At 43.6% G+C, this 23,091-nt stretch overlaps 1 protein-coding gene across 1 annotated transcript in view; it reads left to right on the top strand.

The window, feature by feature from the left end:
* The window catches only part of LOC146821397 (kinesin-like protein KIF28), a 777,435-nt gene that overhangs the window by 371,995 nt on the left and 382,349 nt on the right, over positions 1 to 23,091 (top strand). The window contains exon 22 of the mRNA XM_085609842.1: positions 11,929 to 12,203. Within this exon, the coding sequence (XP_085465968.1) occupies positions 11,929 to 12,203 (275 nt within the window). The remainder of the gene's footprint in view (positions 1 to 11,928; positions 12,204 to 23,091) is intronic.

Here is a 23,091-nt window from a genome sequence, read left to right as displayed (position 1 = left end):
CAGATGCAGGGGACGACGCACAGCGGAAGCGAGAGCGGGTGCGCCAAAGACGCACCAAAGGCAAGCCCGTCTGCGCCCGTCCGCGCCTTGCCGTCGCCAGGAGCCAGAACCCCTGCCGGTTCCCTCACAGACCAGACATATAACAGAAGCGCCATCCGTACATACTCAATGCAAGACCTAGAAACAATTAGAAATATGAACGGTCTAACGCTCCCAAATAGCAAAGAGTGTAGCTCCTCCCTAAGAATAGAAGGACCTTTCTCATGCAGAGCCTACCAATTTCAGAGTAAAACACCTACTCGGCCCCCAAAAAATGATCCCAACACAATCAAGAGCTCAGACCCCCCCCTATCACCAACAAACCAGAAAGATTATCACACTCCCCACAAAATAACTATAACGGAGGTTGGAATTGCTTCCTGGCCAACGCCAGATCATTACCTAAGCACTCCACCCATATATGGGATCAGATATCCTCCACTCTCCCCCACATCGGATTTCTGACCGAAACATGGACCAAGCCCTGGTCCAACCCTGATATTGCTATCGCAGTTCCCGAGGGCTATCACAATCATAAAATAGATAGACCCCACAAGACAGGAGGCGGGCTAGCAATCATATATAAAGATCTGATTAGAATCTCTATGATTGACCATCAATATAACGAATCGAAGGAGATTCTGATATTCACAGCGGACCTACATCCCCAACTTAGCAGGAAAGGTTCACTTGTATACAGACCCCCAGGACCCCTTGCAAAGTTTCCATCACAGCTAATGGAACTAATTTCCCCCCACGTAATCTCAACCAAAAACTTCTTACTGCTAGGCGACTTTAACTTTCACGCCGAAAATCCCGACAACAAAGAGGCCGCAACTTTGATGACGGACCTATGCACACTAGGACTAACAAAAATCAACAATGAGCCCACCCACCAGACAAGGCATACTCTAGACATCATTTTTACCAATTCCCCCAATATCACTTATAAAACCTCCAGCCCTCTGACATGGTCAGACCATTATCTAATCGAATTTCAAATTCACGGCCAGAAAAACAACATAGCCCACAACACACATATTACTAAGAATTGCAGGCAATGGCAAAAAATTACCCCCTCTAAGTTTCATTAAATATTCACCCCCCCCCCCAAGATTTTGGACTCCGACACGATCCAAGAACGTTTAGCATCCTTCACTGCCAATTTGATAGCCACTATTGATTGTTTGGCCCCTCTGAAATCACTGCCGACTAAAACTAAATGTCTTCGGGCCCCATGGTACACCCCCGACCTAAGATCTGAAAAATGCCAATGCAAGAAACAGGAATGGCTATGGCGCCTTTCCAAAGACCCGCAAGATAAAGAAAGTTTCAAAACCACGCTAGCAGCATATCACAAAAATATAAAACTTGCTCGGAAAACGCATATCATATCACAACTTGAAAGTGCTGGAAACTCCTCTTGCACCTTGTTCCAAGTTTTGAACTCATTTATCAATCCTAAGGCCTGTCACACCGAAGTAACCCCCTACCAAACCTTGTGCAACAGCATTGCAAATCATTTCTTAGAAAAAATCGAAACCATCTACCAAAACATTAGCTCAAGCCTATATCTTCAACCGTGCCCCAACATAGACTCTCCCCCTATTGCTACAGATGATTTAACCCTTGAATCCTTTCCTGCCTTGACCGCAATCAAAGTGGAATCACTGCTGAAAATGGTTAAATCTGGATCACCCCTAGATCCCATACCCACCAAAACCTCTGCCCTCTTATCTATGACGCTTGCTGCTCCCATCTGTTCAATCCTCAATAGATCTATGGAAGAAGGCAGCCTCCCACCAGAGTGGAAAGCAGCACAGATCACCCCCATCAGGAAGAATCCAAGGATAGCCATTGATGAAATCTCTAACTATCGTCCAATTTCTTTGCTCCCCCTGCACAGTAATCTCCTGGAGAAACATATTAATAAGCATCTGTCGGAATTTATTGAATCCACACATCGCTTAGACCATTCTCAGTCAGGATTCCGACCTAAACATAGCACCGAGTCAGCCCTGGTGGAAGTAACGGATAACATCAGTATGCTGGCGGACAAAGATCGAGCAGTACTTTTGGTGCTGCTCGACTTGTCCGCAGCATTTGACACCATCTCCCGCCAGATTCTACTAAGGCGACTCGAAGACATAGGCATTCGAGGAAAAGCCCTGAAATGGCTGACCGACTTCCTCACTAACAGAACGCAAACCATAAACTTAGGCCCTTTTAGCTCACAAACCACCAAAGTCACCAGGGGGGTACCGCAGGGCTCATGTTTGAGCCCCACATTATTCAATATCTATGTTACCACTCTGGCTGACACACTGAGACAACTCGGCTTTATCCCTATCTCATACGCAGATGACACGCAACTTCTTTTATCCTATGATAAAACGGACATGAACATCTAGTCCACTTTCTCGAAGGGTATGAAAGGCATTGCACACTGGATGAGAGGAAACCTTCTCCAGCTAAATACTGAAAAATCTGAAATCATGCTGTTTGGAGAAGCAATGATGACATGGTCCCCCAATTGGTGGCCTGAGGAACTAGGTGCAGCCCCATCCCCCAAACAAATAGTGAAAAACCTAGGGGTGAAACTTGACCAGAAACTCACATTAGAAGAACACGTTAACCATACCGCAGGGACATGCTATCGCACACTGGGCCTCCTCCGAAGGGTCTTCCCCCTTCTACCGACATCCATTCGCAAAACACTGGTCCAGGCCTTGATACTCAGCCACCTAGACTACTGCAACGCTTTACTTATCTCTGCCAAGGAATCCTCACTTAGCAAACTGCAGGTAGTCCAAAACACCACGGCCCGTCTGATAAACAATGCCCCTTCCAGAACCTCAGCTGCCCCATTGCTTCAAGAACTTCACTGGCTTCCAGTGAAACAAAGAGTAACATTCAAAATATGCTGCATGGTACACAAGAGCCTGAACAACATGGGATCCAGCTACCTGACCAAAAAACTGGTCAAATATACGCCACCCAGAACCTTGCGATCAAGTAACCAACGACTCCTCCAGGTCCCACGCTTTAACCTTGCTCACATGGGCGGTAAAGCATTCTCTCACCTCGCCCCATGCTACTGGAATCAGATTCCTGCCCAGCTGCGTCAATGCCCCAACTTCCTGACATTTAGAAAACTGCTGAAAACGACATTGTTCTAACTCTCCTCTGGCTGGCCATTAGCAGTCACAGCGCTGAGATACCCCGAAGGGGGTGATTCAGGCGCTATAGAAACCACAAATCAAATTAAATCAAATACTTAGAACTCCTTTTTACTTGGCGTGGAAGTTCGGTGGACATATTGCGAACTGAAATTTATACGGCCAGTCAAGGCTATTTTCAGATTTTCAAAAAAATTGGGAACAAACCAGTCAGGGAAATGTTAACTTTATATAGGAGCAAATGTGTCACAGGAACATGTTATGGAGTGGCATTATGGGGAACAGCAAACCATACTTTATTACAAACTCAGGAAGGTAAATTTTTGAGAAGGGTTTTAGCAGTTCCCAATTCAACCCCGTCATACATAGTCCATAAGGAATTGTCAGTACCTTATATTAGTGATTACATCAGTACAGCAGCTCTTATGATTTGGTATGGGATCTGGACCAAGGAGGGAACTAAATTTACCATGAAGATTATAATGGATTGCCTTGCCCTTGATCACTATAAAAAAATCCCTTGGTTGCAGTCTATTACAGTATTTTAACTGAGTGCAAAGTGGACGCCATCTTTAAATATCCAATGTCCATATGAACTATAGCAAACGGGACTTAAAACTGGGGCTTGGAGGTCAAGAGAAGTATCAAGAGATACAGTAGCAAGTTCCAAAAAGACGATTAAATTATACTGTGACGACCCAATATCAGTAGGCACCCAACCATACCTATTGCTGACAAGAAATTTACAACATAGGTTTTACCTAAGAAGGTTACGTCTGGGTACCCTCCATTACCTGACTGCATTCCCTACAATGAGCAAGTGGATCAAAAACCTTCCAATTTGCCCTTGTGATGGAAGACGACATTGCACTTTATACTTATTTGTAATTTCATACAGACCTCAGGAAGCATATTTTACGGCCTTTATTTATTGATAGCAAACTATATTTTTATAAACATGCTTTTAATTATATTTATGGCTTAGAAAATGTAAAAGTTTGTAATGCAGTAATCTTTGTACAAATGGCAATTAAAAGAAGAATAGATAATTCCCACCTGGAGGCACTAACTGACGAAAATACCTAGGTGCTCTTGTAAAGATTGGATTGCTTGCTTTTTAAATTTTTTAATATACTTTAACTTTTTAATGATGACCCCTAATGCCTGTGTGTTGTTATATATTACATTTCACCTTGTGTACTGTATAAACAAATATTAAGTTGATCAAATAATATAAATTTTATAACATGCTTTTATGGTTGTATTTTATAAACCGAATAAAGCTTGATTGACTTGACCAATTCCTATTCTTTGGTGGATCGTGTGCTCAACCTCCAGCAAGGTGGTATGGAAATGTAAAACCAGCAACAGATCAACTTGAAAGATATCTGCTAAATGTGGTGCGACATACATTTTCCTAAAATGCTCCTCCCATTTTCTCCTGAAATATGACAGGAGATGATAGTTTTGAGTTTAGAAATGGTAGACCAGAATGTCTTACTGCTACCCTGCTGGGATGCCTGTAAGAGTGTTTCCCAATGTGCAGTTACGATATTCTGTCAACGTCTGTTCATATCTTGTTTATATAACTTACACAAAATTGGGGTCTCTGGGTTTAGCTGTTAGTGCAGTACAGAGGGCCCTGTTGGCTGCAGAACACTCTGTATTAAACCATCTTGGCGTACCCAAAACAGGCTTAGCTGGTTTGAGTAAGCCTTCCTTAATTCTGAGACATAGGTCAGAGAAAGCCCCCACCTCAGCCTCCTCGGACAGACGCTCTAGATTGGCCCCAATTAATAGATTGAACAACTGATCGGGGTGCTGCATTCTCCACACCAGCCTCAAATTATCAGTTGTAGGTTGAAGATTGAAAGCACCTACATCCCTCTTGAATTTCCCCCTAAAATGGACTGCCAGAAAAATGTCAACGGGGTTGTGATCACTAAAAGATGGTGGGACTACCATACCTTTATGAAGTAGGTCATTTAAGCTATCAGTAATAAAAAGTAGTCCATAACTGAGTAACTCCTTCTTCCTTTAAATGTGTGAATCTTGCTCTAAGTAGGTTTTACTACGGCCAATCATTCCAAGTGAGGCAAGAAAAGCAAGCAAGTCACAACCATAAGGATCATTGCAGGTGCTGGCTGCCAAACAAGTTACATTTGAATGAGTCATAAGATGTTTGGAATTTGCAAATTTAAATCTCCAGTGAAGCAAAGGTGAAGTGAACGTCACCGACAAACTATGTTATCCATTAAATTATTAATAAAATTGACCAGGGAAGGACACTTTGAATTGGTAGTGTTGAGAAAATCATTGTTATAAAAATGACCAATATAGAGCCTAAGGGTAGACTTAATAACTGTATCTTGAAAGTTCTCCTCATATGTCTCAGTGGCCTTTACAATACCCCTAATTTTAGTTTTTAGCCATATAGCCAGCCCCCCTGAAGCACGTCCTCTATTGGAGGGCCTTGCTGGATTAGAGAAACAATGGTACCCATCAAATTGAGTCAGCGATATCTCCCATGTTTCCTGCAATAGGATAATATCATACTCCCTTATAAAATACTGCCACTCTGTTATATGGATCTTTTATTTAAGGCCCAATACGTTCCAGCTTAAGATTCTCAATGTGGTATTACAAACATTAACATTGGTTGTGTAGGGATCAGATACTCGGCCCCTGAGCCTATATTGAGAACTACAATTGGTGTTTGATGCAGATGTTGTTGCCAATATCTTTGGATAGATTGTATTGTTCCCTTCCTCAATTGGCATTCTTGCAGTACTAGTAGTTGTCAGTCAATCCACGCATTCTAGGTCATTCAATATGAAAAAGGAGTTAGAACGAGAAACAGCATTAGGAATGTATTGCGCTTGAGGCAAGGGACCATACTGAGAGACCGGAGGCTTGTCTAAATATCCTAGTGGCAAAGTGGCAATATTGGTTTCATTGTGCATGTGAAATTCTTTAGCGCATAATATTCTCTTTACATTTGCAGGCCTTTTGAACCTTATAACCACACAGTCGCTATGAATGTTCTTCTCAGAATAACCCAACCAACCCACCCTTTGCACCATTAAAATCTCATGTTGGTCCTGTCTTTCAAAGTTCTTGTTTTTAACAAGCTAGTGTCTAACGTTCGGTTGGAGCTGATCCCACGACTCCTGCTGGCCCGTTTTCAGTGCAGGTACCCCAGACAGAATTAACACATATTGGCAAGCCGTGGAAGGCAGATTCATCAGGGCGTTAAATATGCAAATTGCTGGAGGTCATCAGAAAGCTGGGTGACACGGTTGATGCCTGAAACTGAGTGGTAGGGTGAATGCAAGCATATCATTCCGATGGACATTACCTAATACAACTGGAGGTATTATTTGATTGTTACACAAGACCGAAGGATTGGTAGCAGTCTCCTGCAGTACAGATGATTCGATATGCATGTGGGCAGGAGCAGATACACTGGAGGGCATTTTATTTGAAGGTTTGGAAGCCCCCGGCTTGTGCAAAGTGTCTAGTAGTCACTCCTAGTGGCCTATACGGTCAACCAACGTATTGAGTTTTGCCTCCACATTAATCTCAGTCTTGGTAGAGAGTGAGTCTATTAAGTAAGTGTCAGGTGGCCGAAGACTGTAGAGATACACTAGGAGGGGCACAAGAAGGCATGGGTGTTTGAATCCAAGAGAGAATCTGATTAGAGTATTGACTTGTTTCACAACGAATGGGCTGCCTTTTTTAGTAGTTGTTACCTTTTACGTTTAATAGCAGCAGTTGGTTGAGGTGAGTGCTGTACATGAGAATATCCCAAATCGGTCAGATCAAGGGGGAGTGTTAGTTACTATAGCATTGGTTACACTCGCAGCTTCTGAAGATATTAGATCCTTATTGATGCCCATATTTGTTAGGGGACTGGCATTAGGTCTGGAATGAGCATTAGAGGTTTGGAGAAGTGGTACCCCAGGGTCAAGGAAACCTCTGTTCTCGGTCAGATCAATCTCGCCGACCACGAGCCCTAGGTCTCATTCAAGAATACTTTCAATAATGATTGAAGGACGCGATGTCGCAATGCCTCCATGTAGGAAGCTGGCTCTGCATATACTATACCAAAGTGAGGTATAGTGTGTACAGAGTCAAGTTGAACCCAAAAGGTAGGCAGATGTAAAGTAGATAGCACCTCACTTTCTATTTGTGGTAGTGTGGTCGAGCAGTAAGGCTTTCTCAGAGGGTAGTTTTAAGCATTTGTTGTACACCCTCAGAGTCAGTCAGCAAATGAATTCACACACTCAAAGACTGAACTTCAAACCAATTATTTTTGTATAAAAATATTCTTTATGTTATTTTATTTTCCAGAACCAAGCAAGCCTCGCACAGGTAAGCAATAAATACTTTACAGTAGTAATGCAGTTTGTAAACAGTTTGAATTGCAATTGTAAATGTAATTTGATTTGATTACAGTAGTGTTACTGATAATGCAATGCTTTTCAGAATACAGTACATATACTTTGTATAGGATTTTTGGTAGAATATCATGTAAGTTACTTTTCAGATTACTTTTCTTACACAGTGTAGTATACCTGGATACTAGACTGGGACACTTCCTGTAAACAGGTAAGTAAAACCGTTTTTGTTATTCAGTACAATTTTAAAGGATTTCTTTAGGAGTTGTAACTCCACACTTAGAAACTTTTCAAAGAAAAACAGTCAATGTTATCCTTTGGAGGTAAATAGTGTTATCGGTTTAAAGGTAAGTACTTTGTTGTGGGAGATGGTGTTCTGGGGTTAGAATCAGGGGTCCCCAGGGTCAAGGATGCACTCTTGTTGCACCCTCAGGGGCACTAGGGCGGCCGGGTGCAGAGTGCTGAGGCCCAATGTTATCCAATAGGGGGTAGGGGTCCTCCGGTTGGTAGCTGCTGACGAGCAGGCCACTGGGTTGTGGGAGCAAAGCTCCTGGACTTAAGCTCAGGGCAAATGGGGGTTTAGGCCAACAAAAAAGATGCACCCTCAGCGGCACTGGAGCGGCCGGGTGCAGAGTGCTGTTTTGGCGTTGGCCGCCCTGTAGCTTTCAATGGGGAGTCTCCGGTTTGCAAAAGCAGTGCAGGCTCAGGGACGAAGGTCTTCTGGGTGCGCCCACCACTTGGAGAGGTAAGTTGGGATCTTGGGGCTCGGTTAAACACCGTTGGTTGGGCCACCCAAGGATATGGACCATTGGGTGCAGGGGTGCCTTTTAGGGTCGGATCTTCTTACCAGCTCCTGGTCGGGGTTGGGGGGACCCTCTGGTTTGAGGCTGAAGGTTTCGGCTGAAGGCTTGAGGCAGGTCATGGGTCGACGGATCTAGGGTCAGGATCGCTGGGAGACCTCCTCTTGATGTTGGGCCACTCAAACTCAGGGCGTGGGAGTCGGGTGCAGGGTGGTGCAAACTCGCAGATCCATGCGGAGCTGGAGTCTGTTGTTTGAACAAATCCGGTGTTCATGGGAGACAGTCTTTGGGTCCTCCGGGTTTCTTGAGGTTGCTGGCTGCAGGACACACTGGGATTTGGCTGGAGCAGGTTCGAGGTGGGGACGGGCCGGTAGGGCTATGGCCAAGTCAGTAGGCTTCCTCCTCTTGTTAGCTTGGCACGGCTGTTCGGTCCTGCTTCTTCTGTTCTTCTTGTAGTTTCTTGTCTGGGGAAGCAAGGTTCAGGGGTGCCCCTAAATACTAGATTTAGGGCTGTTACAGGTAGGTAAAGGGTTGGGACCAATGGGTCCCTTCCCTGGGGTGGGTACACCTCTATTATGCCACCATCCAGTGCGATGGGGGCATAAGCCTTTCCCTGGTTGGCTGAGTCCCCCATCTGCAAGATGGCAGGGACTGAGAGTCGTGCCTCACCTCGCCTCCCCCACCTGAGGGGTGGAGTTAGCAGAGGTGGGCACACCTCTCTTCGTCACTTGTTTTTCCCACCGGTTCTCCCACCCAGAGTGGGGGTCAGAACCAGTAGGGACAAGTTGCTGAAAGCAGCAAGTGACCTGTGGAAGCTCACATAGGCAGCAAGCCTTTGAAGCTTCCCCTTCGTGAACCCTGCCCATCCTGGGGGAGGAGGCAAGACACCTCGTCCCAGGATGTGCACTATTTCAGGCCCCCGAGAGCAGCAGGCTCTCGACCCAGGGGTCCAGAAACATGTCTGGTGGTGGCAGTTGGGGTTAACTCATATTTGTATGGTACTGGCACCATGTTGCAGCACGGTAAAGTTATTTTTTGCATGTGAATTTACCACCACACCGGTACAGTGCAACTCAATGAGTCAATGGGTTCCTCAGTGCCTGTTTCATATATTCCTTCTTCTCTGGGTCCATTAAGATTATCTTTGAACTGTGTTGGTATGTTCTTCTCCCCCTTTGACTGGCAATAAGAGGAGCATGGGGAAGTACTTGAGATTCAATACGTTCTCACACAAACTCTTAGGCACATGTGCCACATATTCTCTTTTCCCGCTTCTTGCTTAGCCAGAGCAGCATCAATATTTGAATAGGTGGCAAATTAAAGCTGGATTCTGCTCCTTGTCCAAGCTGTCCCAACCCTGGCCACTTTCTGTCTCCTGTACACTCATCCACTGTCCTCTGTACTTGCAATGCTCATTCCCACTGCCTTTTTGATACACATTGTCCAGTGTCTTATCCCACTGGTCTTCATTCTTGTCAGCTGCCTCCTTACTGTTGTCCTGCCAATCATAGAGCTCTATACTCTTTCACTGCCCCCTCCCTGATCCAACTGACTGCATGTTTCGGGAGTTAGATGGCCGCCCCCCAGCTGTGCAAGTATCTCATGGGCACTCCTACGTTCCTTCCTTGCGATCAATTATGTATACCAAGACCTTTGAGGCGTAAGAATGGCCAAAGTTTATTCACATCATAAGTTGGTACACGCTTGCATGATGCCATTGGTCATCAACATGCCAAATTCTGGTTTATCTTGGAATTACAATGTAAATCATCTTATAACAGGTTATACATTGTACATCCTATACTTTATTCCATATTAATAACCATAATTAGTGTAGTTATGCAATGCATCAACCTTACAGTCATCATGTTTCTTCAAGGTTGTCATAAATCACCTCTAACTGATGTGACAGCTCTACTTGTGTCACTTGGTACGATGAGTTGTGGCTTCAAGGCTTCAACTTGCTATCCAATGTGTGGCGTTCGTGGCACTGTGTCCATGTCTGGGCTGCAAGTGCCGTGTCCCTCCTGAGCTGACCATTTTTTACCTTTTGTCTGCCCATTAGGCATCCCAAGGACCTTGTCTGGGCACTTGTCTCAACAGTCCCTGCAGTTAAGGCATCCCAAGGACCTTGTTTGCCCTTTTAGGTCCTTATGTGAACATATTTATTGTTAAACCTCATTAATCCCTACCCCCTGGTCTCACTGAGGTTGCGACGCCTGCATTCTCTGGTGTGGGCGGGTGGGACCAATTTTCTCTAGCGACAGAGCTGGGGACTGATTGTCCCGGTCACCTTTTTAGCCGAGCTTCTGACCATGCCCCTCTTTCTTGACTGAATTCTTTGAACCCAAACTCCCTTGGTCCTTCGCTGATCCTTTCTTTGGCACACTCTTGCGCCCTGCTGCGGCTGTGCCCTTTGTCTGTTGTCCATGGGGGGTGGGTTAGCCGCCCTTCCTCTAGAGTCGACTGTGCCTCAAAGCTGACGGTAAATTCTTCTCGCCGCTGCATGGCATTGCATTCACTATGACCCTCCAACACCCTGCTTCAGCACCTCGATGCACTGCTTGCAACCAACTTGTGGTTGGTCAAAGTATAAACTGGATCACGTTCCACACACTGCCTAATTCCTAGCCTGCACAAAGTCCCTAAGGCTAAAGGACCAAACCCAGGGTTCACAGCTTTTGTCCCATGCTTACAGCTGGGAATATTCTTCTTGTAACAATAATTGGTCATAAGGGTGGTATTTGATGAAACAGGTGTTTAACACCGTAAATCAGCAGGGCATGGTAACCTTAACTTGATTACTTATTTGTCTATTTTGTACTGTAACAAACATTTGAGCCACTCCATTATGCACTATTGTTATGTTGTGAATTAGTGGATTATGTATATTTCTAACTAGGGCGTATTCAGATTTTCTTTGAATTTTCTATAGTATGCAATTGGATCTCCAAAATTAACAATTCATTAAATGCAAGGAATAAATGGCAGCCCTTGGACAGTCATAAAGTTGTTTTTATCATTGTCTTTGCAATTAGAAACTTGACTAATGCAAACAGGGCTTGATTTAGAGTTTGGCGGGCGAACATGATTGCTGTATCCCATTAAAATTCCGCCGCTGCTGTCGGCTGTCCAGTGTAGAGACGAGTATCCTGCAAAGCCAATGGCAGAATCCCTACCTTTACAGATTCACACCATGCTGCACATGAAAACATAGAAGACAGTGGGTGGGAGGGAGAAGGGCATCAGTGGGCCTTCTCATAGCTGAGAGAAGCATCCCTTATTGTCCTTCTCTGAGCCTACGGGAATCTCTGGTGTGCCTCCCAGCTTCTCATCCATTCCGGGCAGTATTCGGTGTACCACATATCATGAGAGCATTCTCTGATATTCTCTGTGGTTGCCTCTGAGTAAGAATTCCGTTCCATGTTTCCTCTCCCCCACAATGATTTAAAGTGATAGTGCAAAAAACACATACTGCATTTTTTAATCCTTCATTGCTTGCATTTCTAGGTGTGGGTATGGTCCAAAGCTAAGTTCATCAACCGGAAGTATCTGATGGAAGAGCTTTATCAGCGTTTTATAGGCGGCGAGGAAGTTGGAACTGACAAAGAAAGTGATCCTTTCTGGGACCCTATTGAGGTCATTCATTTAGGATCGGCTCATATATGGCTTCAGTCCCTGGCATATTGTATGAAACTTGAGGAACAAACAGAACTTCTGAACTCTGAAGGGAAGGAGGAAGCCATATTGCTGATTAACATCATACCCTGCTCCAGTTCAGGAAAGTACGTACCATTCTTTTAAAATTAAGGCAAAGTAACTATTCTCAATGAAAATATGTGTTGGTTTTAAGGGGACTTCAAGGGACTATTACTATTTTATCTCCTTTTTATTAGATGTTAGATCCACTTAAAATATAATCTTAAATATAAAACAACTGTGCCAGGTCTTCAAGATCGATATGGTGACTTAAAGGAAAAGTTAATTTAGTTTTTGAAGAGCATTTCCTTTATCGATTAAATGTTTACTGCAAGCTAGTTAGTTAGCCATCAAAACAGGTTAACCGTCTGATTCGTTCATCTCGGCCACATGATGTAGGTTCAAGTAAATTTTGCAGTGGGCAGGATTTTTCCATCAACATGCACACAACTATCAAATTTAACTCTGCTGATACTCACAATCAAAGCAAAGGGATACTTAAATGCAGGTTAGCGTAGTGGTCAACTGATTACACACCTCAAGGTATCTTGGCAGAAATTAACACAGTTGCTTTGCTTCCTAGTGAGGACAAGTGGTTGTAGGAAGTAAAGTCCTACAAATTTTTATTTTACTGAACTGTGTGAAATTAAAAGTGAACGTACCCAACAGTTAACCATTTATATGGAATGATTAAAACACATCTGAAAACAAGTTTAGGAAGGCAAAGTTTTCTGCATGGCTCCCGATGAGAGATTCACATCTGGTCCCTGCCACGAGCTCTCCACTTTAAATGCAGGAGCCGTGACTGTGTGCCCAGGCGATTGACACAACAATAGGGAGGAAACAATTTCAGACAGTCAGTGCTATTAGCAGAAGGCAGGAGAGAGAACTATTGAAAGGCTTGATCAATGTTTCTACACCATTCTGATAACATCATCTCTGTTTTTATCAAAATCTCCCTTTATTCTTAGCAATTGATATAAAGACATGAGGCTAACTCAGTTTTAAGTAGGCTGACACTCCATGTTCTGTATTTTTGCAGGATCATAAACAGGTTTGCCTTTGACACAGATTTTGTTTGACTTTCTCTTTCCAAGAACCTGTGAAAGTGTCAAGTCACTCTAATATAGACATCAACAAGACACCTGATGCGACATCAGTCTGGAACGAGTTTCTTGTTATCTCAATTTCAAAGTCAAACAAGAACAATAGCCTAAAAAGTGTAGTCTGAATCGGTATATTTTTACCTTATTTGTTTTAAAGACTTTCCTTTGGACTTGCATCTTGATGCTCATTGATTATTTCAAACATTCCTAAGGTGATGTCAAATATTCCATCTTAGAGAAGATATAGTTTAAAAGGATTGGATAGGATCCCAAGAATAGCTGTGTCCCCCAAGTCGAGCACCACCATCACAACCCTAGAGGTTAGGGACTCGGAGGGGCATTTGAACAGGAAAACCAGGTCCCTAGCCCAACCTACATCTCAGGAAAATTTCGTTAGTGGGTATACTTCATGTAACCCCTCAATTCAACCTTGTATCAATCTCCCCCCTGAGGCTGTCCCGTTGGTGGTTATCCTGGTTAAAGTCCCACCACTACCGTACGGAAAAACTGAATCATCCGAAGCACTACTGTCAGTTACCAGGAAATGGTGTGACCAGAACTGCTCGGGTGATGCCAATATTTCATGTAGCAACACGTTTACTATGGGACGCCTCTGATACAGCCGGGGAGGATGGTAATATTAGGGCTGTCCCTTTAAGCCTTTTTTATCCATCGCCCCTCAGTTTTTCCAACGCTCGAGGGAGACACTGTCCCCCGCTACGATCTGAGCGCCCATTGGCACTGGTGCCCTGTGCCGTTTCTAGCGAAGACCCTGCGCCTTGGTGTCCTACCAAAGCTCCTTCTCAGGGTAACTCCAGATTTAATAGGATAGATAGGACCACTGATGCCATTGTTTTATCCAACAGGTTTTTACCCCTGTCCCAGCTAGATGCTAACGACTGACTAGATCTCTCAACCTCCATACCAAGTAACATTGGTAACGATATAGTTAACCCAGGGGACCCTGGAGACTCCGTGAGACTCATGACCTGGAATGTAGCTGGTCTACGTTCTAAACAAGAAGATGCAAACTGGTTAAAATTTGTTGCAGGTTTTGACATTATAGCTCTACAAGAGACCTGGGCTAGGGAAAATAACTTGTGGATTGACGGTTTTAAATCCTATTTCCACCCTGCATTACCATCGGCAGCAGGCAGAGCTAAGGGTGGCCTGCTGTTCCTTTTCTCTACAAAACTCAAGGCCAAGATCTCCCAGCTAGACATAGCCTCCCATAACTGTCAATTGTTGGAATGTACTATGGAGTTGCAATCCAAAATATTGTTTATTAATTTTTATAATGCTGGGGATTGTGTACCTGTGAATGAGAATCTTAGTTTTTTATAAAAATTCTTAGAACTGTATAAAGCTCGTCAGACCACTTTTGTACAAATTATTTTTATGGGTGATTTTAATATTCATCTTTGTGATTTTAATTGAAAGATTGTTGATCTGCACGGCCCCCCGCACTTTGCCCCACCTCACTTTGAACATTCTATCAAGGGTGAGGCTCTTGAAGAACTCCTTCAATTGGCGGATCTTTATGAGCCTTGTTTCTTAACCAAGAGTGAACGGGTTGCGACATTTGAAGCAAGGGATAGTGAATCAATTATTGATTGTATTTTCCTATCGCCAGCTCTCTTAAGGTGGGTCCATAGGTACTATGTTTTTCGGTCTCCATTCAGTGACCACAATCCTGTAATCTTAGTATTAGATAAGGGTTTTTGTCCCAAGGAGGTTCCATTGGCCCCAGTCCCCCCTGTTACCCTGGTCTCTTGTGACCATGGTAGGAAACTGAAGTGGGCCAAAGTAGTTCCGGAGGACTTTATGGAGAATTTAATTGCGAAAAACAGTCTTGCGTTTAGGAAGTGTTTGGACCCCTCCACTATGGGTGGAGAGATAATCTCTGCCTTTGACTCTATCTGCTCCCAGGTCGCCTCAGACCTAACTATTACTAGCAATCTGCGTCCTTTACAGGGTGGTTTGACTCTAGCTGTTCTAGGGCCCATCAAAATTTATTAACTGCTCTAAAAAAGCAACCCCGGGACAAGGCTCAAATATCCATCCTTAGGAAAGATTACAAACTAACCACCCAGAGACGAAAAAACGAACTAAAGAAGGAGGCCTGGGATGCCTTAACTTCGGTAGAGGTTCTTAAGGATAGTGCTAAGTTTTGGAACATAGTTAATAGTCCACTCTTAACGGGGGAGGAAAATGCTCCACTTGATATTAACATCCCAGAGGGGGAGTGGTTGGCCCATTTTGAACAAATTTACGCAAGTAATTTGACCCTGGATATCTTTAAGGCCCCTGAAATATCCTCCCCCCCTAATTTTTTGACATTTGATAAACTTGATGTGGGGAAGGCCATAAAAGACTCTGCCTCCAACAAGGCCCAGGACCAGATGGCGTCCCGTTGGAGCTCTACAAAGGTGACATTGAGCTATGGAGCAATATTTTAACCAATGTTTTTAACGCTAGTGTTGTGAATGGGTTTCTGGAGTCCTGGTCCAAATCAATTATTATACCGGTTTTTAAAAAGGGAGAGAGGGGTGATCCGAGATGTTACCGGCCCATTTCATTAATTGATTCAGCGGTCAAAATTTTGGGTAAAGTGATCCTGAATAAAATTTCAGACTGGGTGACAGAGAGGGGGATTTTATCGGAGGCCCAATATGGCTTTAGATCTGGTAGGGGTACTATGGAACAGTGCCTTAATTTGTACCTCCTAATTAACAAGTACACAAAATCAACCAAAGGCCCCATATATCTGGCATTTATGGATCTATCCACAGCTTTCGATCTGGTGAATAGATCGAAGCTGTGGACGCTCCTGTTGGATTTGAGGATTGATCCTTGTCTTGTCCATTTTCTAGCGGATCTGCACCAAGATTTACACGCCGCAGTAAGGGTGTCCCATGAGGGCAAATGCACACGCCACTTTAAATCGGCCAGAGGGGTCCGCCAAGGTTGTATCCTGGCCCCCTTACTTTTTACTATATATATCAACAAGTTAGATATCATCTTAGGCGAGGCCAGCCTGGATATTCCGCGTATAGGGAGCTGTAGTTTACCTGTTCTTCTGTACGCGGACGACGCTGTCCTATTGGCTCGTACCCCTCTGGGATTGCAGAGACTATTGAACTCCTTTGGGGAGTTCATGAGTTCTTTGGATTTAGTGGTGAACAGCTCTAAATCGCAGGTTATGTCCCTGGGCACTCGTAAAAACAAAGTTAAACATTTCTATTGTAACGGAGTAGAGGTCACAAAAGTAAAGGTATTTACCTACCTGGGGGTCCTGTTTGATGATAGATGTTCGTGGACCCCACAGCTTATAGCCAAGAAAAACAGTGTAGGTAGAGCTTCCTCTGCTATATTAAATTTTGCCCGACGCCTGGGTGGTAAACCATGTGAGGCTGTTCTTGCCATCTATAGGGCGAAATGTTTAGCTTTAGCGGTCTATGGTGCCGCTATCTGGGGGTATAAAAGAGCGGAGGGTGTCCAACTGGTAGAAAATAAATTTTTTCGCTCACTTCTCTCCATCCCCCAGTCATCCCCTACCATCTCAATACACCAAGGATTGGGAATGGATTATGTCTCTGACCGTATAAGTCTGGCCCCTTTAATATTTTGGCTGAAAATTTGGTTGAACTCTCCCTAAATCAACTAATCTTAAAAGACTGTATTGGCTTAGATAGAGCGTCAGATATCCCCTGGCTCCTGTACATTAAGAAAACGTTTTATAATCTAGGGCGCCCTGAGATCTACGAGAACCCAGAAGTGATCACTAAGGGGGATATTGACCGGGTTAAAGCTCAGTTCTTGAATTTAAGGTTTCAAGAGCGGGAGGGAGAGGAACTTAACAACGTGTCTGTAAGGGCTCATTTCTTACTAATAACCTCCCCCCAGATCGAGCCTTATCTTAAGTTGGTCACAAATCATTTTCACCGCTGGCTGTTGACTAGATTTCATTTTAATTTGATACATTTTAATTTAGGGAGCTTCCAAGGATGGAGTAAACCAGAAGACGCTGCTCTTTGCAAATGTGATGATAGCTCAATCCAAGACACTGTGCACTTTATTCTATTTTGTAATTATTATACTGCAAGCAGAGAGAAGTACATTTTACCATTGTTTCAAGGGAGAGGTTTTTATCAAGTTAAACCAGCTCTGATGTACCTGCAATTACTTGACTGTCCTTGGATCATTTTTAATATTGCTAATTTTCTGGTTTCTGCGGTGCGGACAAGGAAAAAACTTGATGTCCAGCCGGGATTATGACATCAGTGGCACATTTATTTGTCTAGATGATCTTTTCAGGAAGTGTTTATCACATTGTATTTTTTAACGTATTTTATCTGTATGAATTTTTGTGATGTCCTTTTATGATTTTAATTAATCGATTAAAGTGGTTTTGACTGACTGACTGATATAGTTTAAAAGGATTGCCACTCGCCCACTTGGCAGGAGAGGTACATTGCCTCAGATTATTGTGCACGATTCTGCCAGAAAAGATTCTACCTGCCGGAGACGCTGCTGTTTCGCACTTTATACTCAAAACTGATATTGAGCACGAGCCCAAGATTTGCTGATGCTGATACAACTCATGTTTGCCTTTTGCAGGGAAAACGGTGTACCTAACTTCTAATAATTACAGCATTTTGCTGTAAACAGGCATGCAGTGCACTCATTCTTCCTAAGGGAATCTATATGCAAGTTATTCTTCTTCATAGACTCCAAGGGCAGTGCATAGCAGCAAGTTTTAGGCGGATAGGTTTTTAGATGACATCTTAACCTTTGTAGAAATGTTAATTTTATTCTTGTTGTTAGCAACATGCATTTGTGTTGTTTTAATCGTATTCTGTGTGGTTATTTAAGATGAGCTGAGTGACAAAGTCTACTAGTTGAAATTAGCACGCTTTTTATTTAAAGTATCTTTTTCTTATCGCAGTTTATGTGGGTGGCATTAAGAAGAACAAAAAAGGTTTGTATCCAATCACCACATTCTCCCTGGATCCCTGTTGAGGGACTGTTAGTAACCCAAACACATTGACACCACTTTAACTATGAATTGGGTGGGGTTCTGTGGGGCTTCAAAAACTGCTAAAGTCCCCCTCCCATTGTCTACAAACATTTTAGTAAGTTTTTCTCCCTAACCAGGTGAAGTGAAACAGTGAGCAGCATGAATAGTAAACAGCTGGAAGCCACGCTTAGGTAAGAGGTGAATATTGAGACCAAATTATTTTATTAAGTAAGACAGTTGTTTTTCCAATCCAGAGCCTCAATAAAACATAGAAGCAGACTGTAGTAAACCGACATTGATTTATTTAAGCAGCTGTATATAGTGTTTACATGTCTTCTAATGGCCACTTCAGAGCAGGTGAGAAATCAAGTTTGCACATCATCCTTGAAAATGAAAGTTTTACATCCATTTCTGAACTGGAGATTGTTCTCTTGGTCTCCTGGGGCAGGATATAGATCTGTCCAGAACTGGGAAGCCAAGAACTTTATTGATTTTCCTCTGTGTTTAAGTAATTTTAGCTTGTGTGGAATGATCTGCAATGCATTAGAAGACATTGATTTCCTCATGGGTTGCTGAGATTTGGCCTGTTATTCAAGGTGGGTAGTGCCTTGTGCCTGATACAAAGTAACTTCAATGCGTTCCCTTGTTTCACAAGTGCCCATTGATCACACTTCAAGGCAGGGAGGCTGGTTTGAATTCTTTGGAGAGTGAGGCTAGTTCTTGCCACCTGATTCTGTATTGTTCAATCTTTCTAAATTTGAGATATTTGAAGACTGGAATAAACACTAGTGCAATAATCCATCATTGAAATGATTAGATCTCTTGTCAATTCAATTAAATATGACAAGTGAAGGTGAGGTGGGCTTTTCCAGAGCATGGATAATTGCAGGTTAGGGATTTTGACCACTGAGATCATCTGTGTACAGTAGGACATTGCATTGTCCAATAGGATTCCAAGCTTTTTTCGTCTAGAGATCACGGTTGTCTCTTAGGCAAAGGCTAAATGAATCAAAAGGCAGGATAAGAGTTAGGCCAGTTGTCGAAGATGAGAACCTCTGTTTTGTCCCCAATGAGGCAAAGGAACCTTTCCTTCATCAAGGAGAAAATGTGGCAATAGTCAGCAGTGTCAGTGTTGAGTAAAGATTTGTGATTAGGAAGGGGACATCTATCACTGGAGTTAGTAAAGGTTGATAACATGAGATAGAGGACGCAGATAAACTTTGAATAAAAGAGGTGACTTAAAAGATGAACCCTGAGGGTACACACATCAGACATGTTTCCAGGTGAATCCTCAGGAGCATAACCTGACTTTTTTCTATTTGCTAGGAAGGAGCTGATTCAATGCAGAGCAGCTCTTAACAGTACCAACGAATCCATTGATGATCTAAAATACGTTGCTGATGCACATTGTCTTAAGCTATATTGACAAGTCAAGAAAGATCAGCACTGCTGGCTGGTTTGTGTCCAGAGCTAAAAGGATTCAGTCACTGACGTTTATTAGCACTGATTATGTGCCTTTTCCAGGCCTAAATTCAGATAAAGATTTAAAAAGGAGGCCAATGTTTTCCAGACAACCTTGGAGTGGTTTAGCAGCATCCATTTCCACTATCTTGCTAATATTTGAAATTGGCATGAAGTTAGCTAAGACGTATGGATGTGCTGAAGGTTTCTTTGGCAGAGAAGTATTTATTTATTTGCAGAGTTTTATATAGCGCTGGCTAGACCCGGAGGTATCAGAGCGCTTTACATGAGGAATCAGTGAGTTACAGGTTACATTAATTACATCACTTACAGGAGCCATGTATAAACAAACATTGGAGAAAAACAGTGATTACACAATAAAATGAGTTATTAGCGCGTAGCATAGCCAGGACACATGTCTGATGGGGAATGGAAGGTAGAGGTGAATGGTAAAAAGGGGTAAGGAAAGCAGATAGTGTCAGGCAGACCGGCAAGGGGAAAGTACTTCAGGGGCACAAAGCAGTGAAAGTGAGAGATAGGCAAGCCGGATGGGGACCAACGATCTAAAAACATCCCGTGTATCGGTGACAGAATACGATGAAAGAAAGGCTGGAAAGGGGAGGCAGCGGCAGGATCGCGGATGGAGGAGACAGGGGAAGAAATGAAAAATACAACGGGGAGATGAGGAAAAACAATGTCCAATGTCCAGCTGGGTAGGTGACGGCCGAGGGTGTGAACCAGAACCAAACTCCTCTATAGCTGCCTAAACAGCTCCACCCAGCATTGGCCATGATGCTCGGGCTCCGCGGTAAGTACAGCATTCAAGGTGTCCACCCGGGGGGCATTGTTAAAGTTCCATCAACAGCATCAGTCCCGGTGTTACTGGGAAGCGCTGACTGCCTCACCCTCCAGCTCGCCCCCAGGAGGGCCGAGCGCGCCATCGTAGTACATTTGATCCAGGCAGGGGAAATTCTCAGCCGCCAGTTAGACTTTGGCCAGGTTCTGACCCAAGTCCCCTGAACACACTATCGAAGGTTTGTTTGCCTACGATGATTTACTGATGCAATGATGCAGAGTTTAGACATCGTAGGGTGGATATGCCAGATTAACCAGACACTCGTGCATTTGAGAGATTAGTGAATGGTTGTAGGGAGGAAGGTTCCCATGAAGCATGTAATCCCACCATCTTGTCAGGCAGTGCTTCAGGGTGAGTCCAGGGAGGCTGCGGGGTATTATGCTGTCCGTCGGTGGTTATGGAGAGAGCAGTTGTGGAGCGCATATATGATAAACAGCTAGATGTGACTGTCTTGATTAGTGCGCGAAATGCAGGCACACGTACGGTGAGGAGTTCCACCATCTTAGGGTCAGGCAGTGATCAAGATTGCTGCGCTGACCAAGGTTTATTGCCGGTAAGAGTTAAAATGATCAGCAACAAAGGCTGTGTCTCACCTCCCAAGCTGCATCAGCCAATCTTCAAGCGCGAGCCTGGAAACACCAGAACTCCGCTGCCATGCCTGCCTCAATGCGCGCTGCAGCCTCCACAAACCCAGGAACCGGCCTAGATCAGCAGGGCAGGGCTCGGGCTCCCCACAGCCGCCCATGTCTCCTACCGATGGCAGCAACCGTTGATCGCACAGCGCAGTCCCGTAGACACTCGGGCTCCACTTCCACGGCTTGGGCTCTCCAGCATCGGCCGGCGACCACCACCAAAGGCCCTCCCCGGTAGACGCAGAAAAGATAGCAGGCCAAGGCCTCCACCCCGGCGAAGAGGTAAGTGTCGTTTGACGGGTGGAAGGCGGATGGATGGCCGGGATTGTAGCGGGATTATTCACTGAACGTGATCTCGAATCCAGGAGCTCCATTTAGGGGCTCCATCTCGGTGGCCATCTTGGATCCATGAATTCATGGATCCAATGAGTTGGATCTGTTTCCATTTGTAAGTAGTTATTGATAAAATCCACAACATATGACACCAGTAATTGGAAACATTCCTCGATCTGTCATGCTGCACAAGGCTAGGATGTTTGAAACTGTAATCTTAGCTGCTGAGTCTACCACTCGATTCTTGTTTATAAACAGGAATCTGACAGAAATCTGCATAACTTAATAGAATCTCATGATCCTCAGACATGGTTAGTTTTTTTTTCTTCATTGAAATAGTTTGTTGCATCCTGCAAGCGTATTTTTTTAAATAACATTTCTGTAGCATGCAGTGGATTGGGAATTTGCAGCAATAAAACTCATCAGTTACAATTGCTGGCAAAGTTTATAGATCTAGCCTTGGCGATTGGGTGCATCTCTGGACAGTAGAACATAACTTTGTCAAATAGGATTCCAAGCTTTTTATTTAGATTTTGTTGTCAGAGATGATGGTTGACCTGCAAGCACAAGCTGGACGAATTTGAGGGTTGGATTAGAGTTAGGCCCGTTGACGAAGATGAGAACCTCTGTGTTGTCCCAAATGAGGCAAAGGAGGCTTTTCTTCATCCATGAAAAAAATGTGACAATAGTTATGGTTGCATGGTCAGTGGTGTCTGTGTAAAGTTTAACAAAGATGTGGGATTCATTAGTGTACATCTAGTACTGGAGTTGGTAGAGGTCGATGACAAGAGATAGAGGACACAGATAAACATTGAATACAAGTGGTGACATAAAAGATGGACCCTGAGGAAACTTACATTGGATAAGTTTCCAGATTAATTCTTATCAGATTCTAATGTTTGTTTCTATTTTATAGGAAGGAGCTGATTCAATACAAAGCAGTTTACAGTAGTAACTAATCCTTAGACGATACAAAAGACTTTGATGATGAACAGTGTCATCATAAGCCACACTAACAAGTCAAGAAGGATCAGCACTGCTGGCGGGTTCATGTCCAGAGCTGAAAGAATTCAGTCACAGACACTTATTTGCACTGATTCTTTGACTTTTCCTGGCCTATATCCAGATCACCTTTTATATGGGAGGCCATTGTTTTCCAGATTACCTTAAAGTGATTTAGTGACATCCCTTTTTCATTATCGTGCTAATGAATGCAAGTTTTGAAATTGGCAATAGTTACCTAAGACATAGGGATGTGCTAAAGGTTTCTTTGGCAGAGAAGTATAAATCACTTGTATCAAATGGTTTGGAACTGTTTCCCTTTGCATGTTTTGCAGCTATTACACTTAATAAACCCCTTTCTTGCATCACTCAGCCAGTTGTTGGTCGGGGTTGATGTTATTGTTCTTAAATTACTCCGGACTAGCTTGTCTTTCGGTGATTGAGTTTTCTTATGTGTCACTTGTGGGTGAGCCCCCAGTAAGTCTCCTATATCTGAAAGAAACACGTAGTGATAGATTCCTTACCTTAGAATTACCCTCAGGCGTCAAACTGGATCCGAAAAGT

Source organism: Triturus cristatus, chromosome 6 (assembly GCF_964204655.1).
Source record: "Triturus cristatus chromosome 6, aTriCri1.1, whole genome shotgun sequence".
NCBI lineage: Eukaryota > Metazoa > Chordata > Amphibia > Caudata > Salamandridae > Triturus > Triturus cristatus.
Note: the sequence above shows the minus strand (reverse complement) of the source record. Positions and strands in the feature narration are given on the sequence as shown.